The sequence below is a fragment of the Dreissena polymorpha genome, chromosome 1 (assembly GCF_020536995.1).
Source record: "Dreissena polymorpha isolate Duluth1 chromosome 1, UMN_Dpol_1.0, whole genome shotgun sequence".
NCBI lineage: Eukaryota > Metazoa > Mollusca > Bivalvia > Myida > Dreissenidae > Dreissena > Dreissena polymorpha.
In genome coordinates, this window is record NC_068355.1 from 40,700,723 (window position 1) to 40,712,434 (window position 11,712).

At 39.8% G+C, this 11,712-nt stretch overlaps 1 protein-coding gene across 1 annotated transcript; it reads left to right on the forward strand.

Moving 5' to 3' along the window:
* The first annotated feature begins 353 nt into the window (after positions 1–353).
* On the forward strand, positions 354–9,966 carry LOC127877878 (uncharacterized). Its single transcript, XM_052424193.1, has 2 exons — positions 354–951; positions 7,633–9,966. Exons 1-2 carry the CDS (start codon positions 929–931, stop codon positions 8,660–8,662), a joined length of 1,053 nt encoding a protein of 350 aa, XP_052280153.1. The 5' UTR covers positions 354–928; the 3' UTR covers positions 8,663–9,966.
* Positions 9,967–11,712: the final 1,746 nt, after the last annotated feature.

Consider the following 11,712-nt stretch of genomic DNA (forward strand, 5'->3'; position numbering starts at 1 on the left):
TAAAGTATCATAGATATTGCTTTCATACTTGGAACACTCGCAAACTATCATAAGGGTACAGTAAAGGGACAGTTTGCATAACTCTGGCTGTCATTTTTACGGAATTATGGCCCTTTTTTGACTTAGTAACTTTGAATATATGGTTAAATTTTGTGTTTCGATCCACTTTACTTCTAAAGTATCAAGGCTATTGCTTTCAAACTTCAAATACTTTCATGCTATCATGAGGTTACTGTACCTGGCAAGTTGAATTTTACCTTGACCTTTGAATGACCTTGACTCTCAAGGTCAAATTATTAAATTTTGCTAAAATTGCCATAACTTCTTTATTTATGATTAGATTTGATTGATACTGTAACAACCCAGTGCATAGTTCATTATTTAAGTGTTAATCAAAATTTACATTGAAACTAGTTACCTGAATTTCCTTGTCAACAGCATAATTGTTTTCATTGTTCATTCATTCATGTTTCTTTTCCTAGCCTGGTCATATAATTAATAGTGCTGACCAATTTTATATGTTACAGACCAGCCACTAATATCACATGCTTAGGCTAGAATTAGTTTTCCTTCATACTCACGATTTTTACTCCATTGTTATTGTCAAAATGTTCCTACTTCCGGTTTGAAGATGGACATTTGTCTCTTAAAGTTAATGTCATTATTTAAGAATTCATATAAAATAAGTAGCAGCTATCAAATTATAGTCCTGTTGTGCACATTTCTGCCAATTTTTGACAGTTAGAATTGTTTAAATCCATTGCTTTTTGATTTAAAACTCTCACACTTGTTTCTTAGAAATATACGGCAGCCATCTTGATTTTTACCGTGCCCGTTGCTAAGCAACTTCTGTCAAGCCGACTTTTAAAGTCCTTAAACATCATTTTGTGTTTAATAATTTGTTAAAGTGCTGAAATGAATCCAATTCATGGCAGAAAACGTTCCTTTGAGGTATTATTATGTTGTTATATGTTTTTGCATATTTTAAAGTTGTTTTTACATTACAAATAGTCCATACTTATGAACATTCTATTTGAGCACCTGTTAAGAAGGCACAAAGAATACTGTGTCAGGCACAATTTTTGTTGTTGCAGACACACTGTGTCATGTGTATGGCACACTGCGTCATGTGCATGACACAGGGCACAGTGTGTTACTGGAAAAGTATAAATACCTAAGATTTTCTGTGCCAAAAATTCCATTCCATTGATAGTACAACTCCATCCTGAATTTTTGTTAATAACTCTGGTGCCAAGTTTAATATTTTAACATATTGTAAGTAAATATGCTCAGTACTACTTTACAGTAAATAATAAAGAATATATTTCATCATATGTGTAACTCTTTTGAGTTCCTTGCTGGACAATATATTAAATTGAATAACTTAAGTCTGGGTTGACTTATTTTTATGGACAAAAATAACCATTATATTGAAAGCGAGCTACTAATTATACCTGATATAAGACATGCGCATACCTAATATAAGACTTGCACCTGAACCAGGGCACAACATTTGGTGGCAGCGGTGGGATTAGTATTAAAATTATAACTAATCCAGTGATTTGAACCAAACGCGAAATAAGTTTTTGTAATTAAATAAAATTATAAAATTAATTGCTCTGTATCACAAATCAAATAAGTAAATACATGACATTAATTTATTTTATGATGAAATTATACGCTACCAATGACTGTATTTAAAATGGGAACTTTTAAGTGTGACTGTTTAAGTGAGTGTGCTTGACTGAGCGAGAAATCTAGATCTATAAGTTAGCGATTCAACTTAATAGTGTAACAAAATGTCTGAGCCAAATCCAAGTGATAGCGACAGCGAAGTGTTCATTCGGCAAAGAACAAACGAAGACTACGAAGACAGCGACAATGATTCTGTTCAGCCCAGACCTGAAAATGACATTGGAACACAAGAGAGAGATAAACAAATAGAACAGCAACCCAATAGTAACGTTAACCAGCAAATAGCTTGCCTGATGGACATGGTTAAAATTATGGCCAAAGATATTCAGGGTTTAAAGGAGTCAAAAGGGCCAGAAATAAGGGGTCGTGACAACTTTAACGATAATCGATCTAGACGGTGCAATCCTGCTGAAGATGTGAATCATTGTTATTCACGTAATGTAACAGATCACAACAATGGGCCTCAACAAGAATCACAGCAGGTCTTCAACTACTATGGTAGCACCCCATGTGAACAAGACTGTAGTGAACGACAACCCAATATAGTGAACTCGAGAGAGATTCACAATAGAAGATACCAGTATAACAGTGTCAATAACCCTGAAAATCAGTACAGTGTGAACAACCTCTGGAACCAACAAAATGAGGTGAATTCTGGAAACCGATACAGAGGTCCAGTACACGAAGGCCAGCAGTCAATAGCGCAAAACCAAAGGGGACAAATGACGCCACATTACACAGAGTCCAGCTTACGTCAACCAAGAACACCGCATATCAGGATGCCACCATTCACCGGTAAAGAGGGCTGGGAAACATGGCAAGCACAGTTTGAAGCCATAGCAAATAGATATGGCTGGGATGAAGAAGAACGGCTAAACCAACTATTACCTCGACTTGAAGGTGCTGCTGCACAGTTTGTCTTTTCACAGCTCTCCCCCCATGTGTTGAATCACTACCATGAACTTTTGAAGGAAATTGACAGTCGCTTTAGAGTCATTGAGACCCCAAGGACATTCGCAGCAAAATTTAGCCGTAGAAGCCAGCGTTCTGGTGAAACATTAGAGGAATTTGCAGCAGATCTAAAAAGACTGTATGACAAGGCACATAGTGGACGAGACAGGCGAACAAGAGACGAAGATCTAGTTCGGCGCTTTCTCGATGGTATCTATGATGAAGACATTAGGTTCGAAGTGGAGTTCAATAAAGAACCAAGAACAATTGAAGAAGCAGTCTACTTTGCTGTAAACTTGTTACAAATCAGAAATATGCATAAGGACTCTAGAAGAAATAGGTCTGGAGCCAGAAGAGTAAGTGATGATGGCGAATGCATGCAAGACACAAGTTTAGAAGAAACCATAAGAAGGTCTTCCCATGATGTCGGTTACAAAACGCGTCCTTTTAAATCAAAGGAGGAGAAAGAAGCAGAATCTAAAATTATAGAAGATTTGAAAGCAAGAATAGAGCAACTTGAAGCACTGAGAATGAAGCCAAGAACCATAATAAAAAGAAAAGATGCAGAATGTTATAGCTGCCATGAAAAGGGACATTTTGCAAGGGAATGTCCAACAAAACAGAACAGAACAAGAGACACCAACAGTCCAATAGTAGATCCGACAAACAGCTCACCTTTAAACGCCAGGGGACCAGCTCTTGCGGCCAAAGGGAGGTCCGAGTAGAAAGTCAAGAAGATAAAGGCCAATTAGAAGTAAACCTTAACATGAGAAGAGCGCCAGATGAGGTCGACATCGATAGAGGACTATGTGACCTCGGAGATGGGCTGTATGTGAAAGGCTTTGTGAATGAGAAGCCAATCATATTTACCTTGGATACAGGAGCTTCTAGAACAATTATCTCAACAAGGGTATACCAAAGATTACCAGAGGGAAGTCGACCCAGTCTTAGCAAGTGGGCAAGTTTGAAAGGGGCCTGTGGAGCTCCCATTGCGGAAATGGGAAAAGGCATGTTCAAACTTAGGCTTGGTAAGATGGAGAAACTTCAGGAGATTATTGTTGCTGAAATAGAAGATGATGCTCTTCTTGGATACGATGTTTTGGTGAACAAGAGTGGCAAACCAGCAGACATTTTACTAAGTAGAGAAATTATCATGTTAGAAGGGTATGAAATACCATGTATCAGCAAAGCTAAATGTAGTGAAGCTAGAAGGGTCACAGTAGCAGAAGATATAAACATTCCAGGAAATTCTGAAGCCCTTGTTGATGTGTTTGTAAATAGAATAGAATGGGATGATGATCTATCGGGTGACTTCTTAATTGAACCAAACCAAGCATTCAAAGAGGGATACCCATTAATCATGGCCGCAACTATGGTTGACATTAACCGTTCACCAACATGCAAGGTGAGGTTAATGAACCCATTTTCACAAGATGTGGATCTAAGAAGGGATGCAGAAATTGGTGTTGCAGAAAGAATTGAAAGAGTAGTGAGTGTATTGGCGACAACAGAGAATAATCCAAATGAAAATGAGCCAGTTAGTGTGAGAAGAATCCAATTAAATCAGGTGAACACAAGGCCAGTCGTTGGAAGGTCATTTGATGAAGCAAGCGAAAATGAAGTACCAGGACATTTGAAAGACCTATATGCAAAGTCAACTGAAGGGAAAACCCTTAAAGAAAGGCGTGTTGTTGCAGGGCTACTGAAGAAGTATGGCAAAACCTTTTCCCAGGATGAATGGGACATTGGGGTAACGAATGTAGCGGAACACACCATAGACACTGGTGATGCTAAACCTGTGAAACAGCATCCTCGCCGCGTACCATTAGCTTATGCAAGTGAAGAAAAGAAAGCCATTGAGGACCTTCTTCAGAAAGGTGTCATAAGCCCAAGTACGTCTCCTTGGACCTCACCTATTGTACTTGTCAAGAAGAAATCGGGTGCCGTGAGACCATGTGTGGACTATAGGCGGGTTAATGCGCTTGTCAAACCTATTGGCTTTCCAATTCCAAGGGTCCAGGATTGTCTTGATTCTGTTGCAGGGTCAGCCCTTTTCAGTAGTTTCGACCTTACAAGTGGGTATTTTCAAATACCATTGAAAGAGGATGACATCCCGAAGAGTGCATTTGTTTGCAAGTTTGGCCACTTTGAAATGACACGCATGCCTTTTGGTCTCAACAATTCTAGCAGTACTTTCCAACGGACCATGGAGCTGGTGTTACAAGGGTTACAGTGGGAGATCTGCTTAGTATATGTTGATGATATCATTGTGTTCGGTGTCGACTTCCCGCAGCATCTCCAAAGGGTAGACCTTGTCCTGGATCGCATCACCAAAGCCGGCTTGAAACTACAACCAAGCAAATGTCACATGCTTCAAACTGAAGTGATATTTCTTGGTCATATAGTCACCAAAGATGGAGTTCTTCCAGACCCGACAAATGTTGCAAAAATAGCTGGCTGGCCAAGACCCACAGATGCGAAACAAGTCAAACAATTTGTTGCAACAGGATCATACTACAGGCGTTTCATCAAGAATTTCTCAAAGCTAGCACGACCCTTGGTTGACCTGACCAAGAAAGATGCCAAGTTTGAATGGAATGCAAGCTGTGAAGATGCTTTCGCAAAGATCAAAGAGATACTTATGGGTCCGGAGATAATGGGTTATCCACTGAATGATGGTGGACCATTTACATTGGACACTGATGCCTCAGGATCAGGAATAGGTGCTGTTCTATCCCAAATTCAGTCTGGACGAGACAAAGTGCTTTCCTATGGCAGCCGTAGTTTGAGCAAAGCTGAGAAAAATTATTGTATAACAGAGCAGGAGTTACTTGCTGTTGTGTACTTTGTACAATACTACAGACAATACCTGTTAGGGCGTCACTTTGTCGTTCGTACTGACCACCAGGCGTTGGTATGGCTTTTTAGCATGCGTGAACCGAGTGGTAAAATATCACGATGGTTGGAAATCTTGGCACCCTATGACTTTGAAGTGGTTTACAGACCTGGGAAAAGCCATGCGCATTGTGATGGTTTATCACGATGTCCCAATCCGCGAGACTGCCATTGCGACCAAGTTGTAATGGATGAACCATTGAAATGTGGACCCTGCTCCAAATGCAGAAGGAGGGCAGAATTGATGATGTCAAGTCAACACTCAACGGTTGAATCAGACCTGTCAAAAGGTAATGAAAACACAGCCTTGGGCGAAGCAAAAGAAAATAGTGGGGAAACCACAACAAATTGTCCAATCCGGGCAATCGGATCTGAAACAGAAAAGGAACAGAAAGCACCTGTGGCTGGAGGTTCAATATCAGTATGTTTCAAGTCGTGGGCTGGAAAGTATGCACCAGAAGACATAGCGAAACTCCAAGAAGCAGACGCAGACATCAGCCTCATACGCAGATCCATGCTTGAAGGGGTAAAACCAAAAGTGCATGAAGCAAATGAGTGTAGCCGTGAGACTCGCCACTATTTGGTACTGTGGGACAATTTAAAGCTAGTCAATGGTTCCCTCTACCGCTCCTTCAAGAAAGCTGATCAACAAGATGCACATCTGCAGTTAATTGTACCAAGAGTACTGCGAAAAGAAGTGATTCGAGACGCACATGACAGTGTCACTGCTGGACACATGGGCGTTAAGAGGACATACAATCGTATCACCCAAAGCTTCTACTGGTTTGAAATTAAGGCAGACATTGCATTGTACATCAAAGGGTGTGACATTTGTGAATCAGATAAGAAGCCACAAAAGACGCCAAGAGCACCAATGGGTCACATCAAAGCAGGCGCACCATGGGACATACTAGCAGTTGATTTTCTGGGCCCTTTACCAAGGACCAAAAGGGGCAATAAGTATGTACTAGTGCTGACTGACCACTTCACCAAATATGTGGAGGTAATTGCCGTCCCAAGTCAAACAGCTGATGAATGTGCAAACAAGATCCTCAATGAAGTGATCAACCGATGGGGAACACCTTTAGTTATTCACAGTGACCAAGGCTCAGCTTTTGAAAGCAGAATTTTTGCAGAACTTTGCAATCTCCTTGCCATTAAGAAAACACGATCCAGTCCTCGCAACCCAAGAGGTAATGGGCAAGTAGAGCGTTTTAACCGGACACTAATGAAGATGGTCAAGGCCTACCTGGTTGACGAAGGCGATGACTGGGATTTATTCTTAGGATGCCTTGCTGGAGCATACAGAGCCACACCAAACCAGTCAACTGGAGTCACACCAAATATGCTGACTATGGGGCGGGAAATAAGACTTCCAGCTGATGTGATATACGGTCATGCCAACGTATCGAATGCTACGCCTAAAACAGCTTGTGAAACAATTACTGAAATGCAAGAACACATGCACAAGGCCCATGCAATAGCCCGAAAACACCTAGACAGTGCTACCAAAAGAAGCAAAGAAATATATGATACACGTCTTGCATTCCACCATTATGATGTTGGAGATTTAATTTGGTTACTTCATGAAAATAGAAAAGTTGGAGTGTGTCCAAAATTAGAGAAAACCTATGATGGTCCTTTCCTTATCACAGAGAAGATTTCAGAAGTTAATTTCACTGTCCAGTTAGATAAATCAGGCGTGAAGAAGTTGTTCCACCATAACAAGTTGAAGCCCTATTATGGAAATGCAGTTCCAAAGTGGATCACAGCTGTTCAAAAGCATTTGAAGAAATTTAGTGCATAGTTACGTGCAGTGTCTGACCAAAATTGCGCGAGTAAATGTGTGTATGTGCTTTGTGGACGGATGTGCTGAAACAAAACTGTTTTTAGGAAATGGGGGTTATATATATACAAACACTATAATAATAGGAATAATAGCAATTAAAATACTTTAATTACAAGATAGGGACAGCCAGCAAGGAACAAACCTAAACCAATGCTATAATATATTGACTGATTTGCTGATGAATAACAACTGATTCATGCAGCAGCAATCCGGTGAACATAGTGAAATTTGTCTACTTGCAGGTCATGGAGTACGGACAGAAAGCAAGAAAGAGACCTCTCTTCTCATGTATACAATATGACAACATATATAAATGAGAGATACAGAATGGTTGACCATGTGCAGAAGCACCATTTTGCACTTAGTGAAGCACCATTTTACTGTTCAATGTGCTTGTTTCGGTGTTCCACTAGAGAGGCTTTGGTAAAGCATGTCACAGACTATAGAAGACACGCGCTTATGTCAGCAATGCAAGGAGGTGGTGATCAAAGCAGGTTCCTGATAGAAAACCCTCACCCTAGGGTTGTGAAAGAGGGTGTGGACTATGAGGTGACTCAGCAAGGCTGCAGTGATTCCGGTGATCTGGTCAGTGTTAAAATGACACCGCAGCTTCTTGCCAGCCTACTGAATCGTGGTTCCAACGTGTCTGGAGAAGCTGTGGTTCCATCGCCTCTTGCTGCCAACCTACCTTACACCCCTACAAGACCCGAATACAATAGGTGTGAAACGAGTACAGCGGTCACCGCGGAGCAAGACGACGTGGAACAGTTTGAAATGCTACAAGAGCTATTCCCTACGCCATATCCAGCCTCATCATCCCCCTGCTTAATGCCCACATTTCCAGCCTATCAGCCTACACCAGTGTCTGCGAATACCACATCTGTGTTGGGAATGGGGTTTCCCAATTATGTGCCAACGCCAGTTTCATCTTCAATGGTAGGATGTCTGCCATCATTCACGACTCCTGCTCCTGCTGTCCCAGTGTCCATTTCCAGGCTGAGCACCCCACTATTGGATGAGCCAAGGCGCCTACCTGTGAAGACAGCAAGTACTCAGACAGAGGCAGAACCACGCCGTGAAGATAGTGTTCTTGCAACAGCGCTATTCCAAATAGAAAGGACTCTTGAAAGCTCTATTGGGAAACTTGTGTCTGCTGTTGAATGGAACAGCCGAGCAATAAAGAACTTGGAGACTACAGTGCGAAAGCAAGGCGAATCCAAACGAGGCAATGAAGATGGCTCTGCTGAAAACATGGAAGCAAAACATGTTTAAAAATGAATATATATGTTTATTGGTAAACCATGCCAACATAGTTGCCATAATCAATTTGTTGAAATTCTTTTGGGACATTTGGCATATTGCTCAGATAAAGTGTTCATTTTGTTTGTTTTTATGTGTTCAACCGAAAGTGTTCTACATGTTTATATATGACTGTTATTCTTTGTCTATTACTACAGTAGACTCTCTGTAAACCAGACGGTATAGGGACTTTGCATATAACATTGTCATTAAATTGCCAATATGCTATTTATATGGCAACGGGAGTTTGCCATAAAAGACAGGGGGGTAATGTAACAACCCAGTGCATAGTTCATTATTTAAGTGTTAATCAAAATTTACATTGAAACTAGTTACCTGAATTTCCTTGTCAACAGCATAATTGTTTTCATTGTTCATTCATTCATGTTTCTTTTCCTAGCCTGGTCATATAATTAATAGTGCTGACCAATTTTATATGTTACAGACCAGCCACTAATATCACATGCTTAGGCTAGAATTAGTTTTCCTTCATACTCACGATTTTTACTCCATTGTTATTGTCAAAATGTTCCTACTTCCGGTTTGAAGATGGACATTTGTCTCTTAAAGTTAATGTCATTATTTAAGAATTCATATAAAATAAGTAGCAGCTATCAAATTATAGTCCTGTTGTGCACATTTCTGCCAATTTTTGACAGTTAGAATTGTTTAAATCCATTGCTTTTTGATTTAAAACTCTCACACTTGTTTCTTAGAAATATACGGCAGCCATCTTGATTTTTACCGTGCCCGTTGCTAAGCAACTTCTGTCAAGCCGACTTTTAAAGTCCTTAAACATCATTTTGTGTTTAATAATTTGTTAAAGTGCTGAAATGAATCCAATTCATGGCAGAAAACGTTCCTTTGAGGTATTATTATGTTGTTATATGTTTTTGCATATTTTAAAGTTGTTTTTACATTACAAATAGTCCATACTTATGAACATTCTATTTGAGCACCTGTTAAGAAGGCACAAAGAATACTGTGTCAGGCACAATTTTTGTTGTTGCAGACACACTGTGTCATGTGTATGGCACACTGCGTCATGTGCATGACACAGGGCACAGTGTGTTACTGGAAAAGTATAAATACCTAAGATTTTCTGTGCCAAAAATTCCATTCCATTGATAGTACAACTCCATCCTGAATTTTTGTTAATAACTCTGGTGCCAAGTTTAATATTTTAACATATTGTAAGTAAATATGCTCAGTACTACTTTACAGTAAATAATAAAGAATATATTTCATCATATGTGTAACTCTTTTGAGTTCCTTGCTGGACAATATATTAAATTGAATAACTTAAGTCTGGGTTGACTTATTTTTATGGACAAAAATAACCATTATATTGAAAGCGAGCTACTAATTATACCTGATATAAGACATGCGCATACCTAATATAAGACTTGCACCTGAACCAGGGCACAACAATACTTTGACAAAACAACTCTTACCTGACATACCACAATAAACTCCACCCAAATCATCGCCCGTGCCCCCCCCCAATCCCCCCCCCCCCCACTCCCCCCCCCCGAATCCCCCCCCTATTTTTTTATTTTTTAAATTTTTTTTTATATTATCTCACAACCACCACACCCTCACACTATACCCCCCCCCCACCCCACCCCCTCCCCAATTTTTTTTTTTAAACGGTTAAAAAACAAAACAATTTATTTTGCTTATTTTATGTTTGAAATACCGTCCAACCATCGCACTCAAGAATCCCCCCCCAACCCCCCACCCGAATCCCCCCCCCCCCAAATTTTTTTTTTTTTTTTTTTTTTTTTTAAGATCATCTCACAAATAACCACCATACCCTCACACTATACTCCCCCCCCCCCCCCCCCCACCTCACCCCCCCCCCCCCCCCCAATTTTTTTTTTAAACGGTTAAAAAAACACAAATATTTATTTTTATTATTTTATGTTTGAAATACCGTCCAACCATCGCACCCAAAAATCCATGCCCCCGACCCCCCCACCCCCCCCCCCCTTCCCGATTTTTTTTCCCCTTTTTTTGGCATTTTTGGAAGATAATGTAATAAATGTCCACACCCCCACACAATGCACCCCTCTTCACTCCACCCCTCCCTCCTTTGTGATTGAAAATGAGAGTCCCTTCTCCTATAAAAAGAAAATAGATGAGCGGTCTGCACCCGCAAGGCGGTGCTCTTGTTTAATAAACGGCGTGTACGTATTGCTAAGAGAAAATAAAATAATGAAACAATGTTGTCTACTGCAAGTTGAATGAACGATGTCTTAAAATCTAATAATGTTGTCGCGATCTTCACGACTCATTTAGAGCGCCCACACGTGTCACTTTTCATTTTTATTATACAGTCTTACGGTTTCCACGCGGTGTTAATTCAGAGTCAACAGTTCACTATTATGCGTGGATCATTGAACGGTTTGATGTTGTAACCAGAAGTTTTGTTATGCCACAGCAAATTGATGCGTTGTTCGACGGAATTTTGCCACAAATTTTGCAGCGAGAGGATGCAAGAAAAATCAAATATGTTTTATTATAAAAACAATAATGTAATAAGAGACGAACGCAATGTGCAGAATAATTTAAGCTATTGTTTTCACATTTGTTGAACATTGTGCCAAACGCATTTCGCTTTTTTTTAACGCTGCCACTATTTTTAGATGTTAAATTCAAATAAACAGCCTGCATGTATGTTGTAAAATGTGTATTCTTCACAAGAGTGAAACAAATGCCTTTACAGAATTCGATGCGGAGAAAAATCGACCATGGGGCGCAATATTTTGTCATATTTCTTTACACGAATTTTAGGTTCGAGATATTCGACAAGCATCAAATCCGTTTGTTGTCGCCTAATGCATGATTCAATGACGCTGTTGCTCTTAATTTTGTTCAATAAAATTGTGGGAGAAGAATTGGTTGCAGAGTTTGTAAGGATTCGGAAAGTACAGTTCCGCTGAGATTTTCGCTCCGGAAGGTAGAATAAATGGGATATTTGTTGCTTTTATTTAACATTATTTATTTTAATCTTTTATTAA

Excerpts from the sequence above, each read along its gene's own strand:
- LOC127877878 (XM_052424193.1), top strand. The coding sequence starts at position 929 with ATGGCAGAAAACGTTCCTTTGAG. Across the intron at positions 952-7,632 it reads GCAGAAAACGTTCCTTTGAG|GTCATGGAGTACGGACAGAA; the intron begins GTATTATTATGT and ends GTCTACTTGCAG.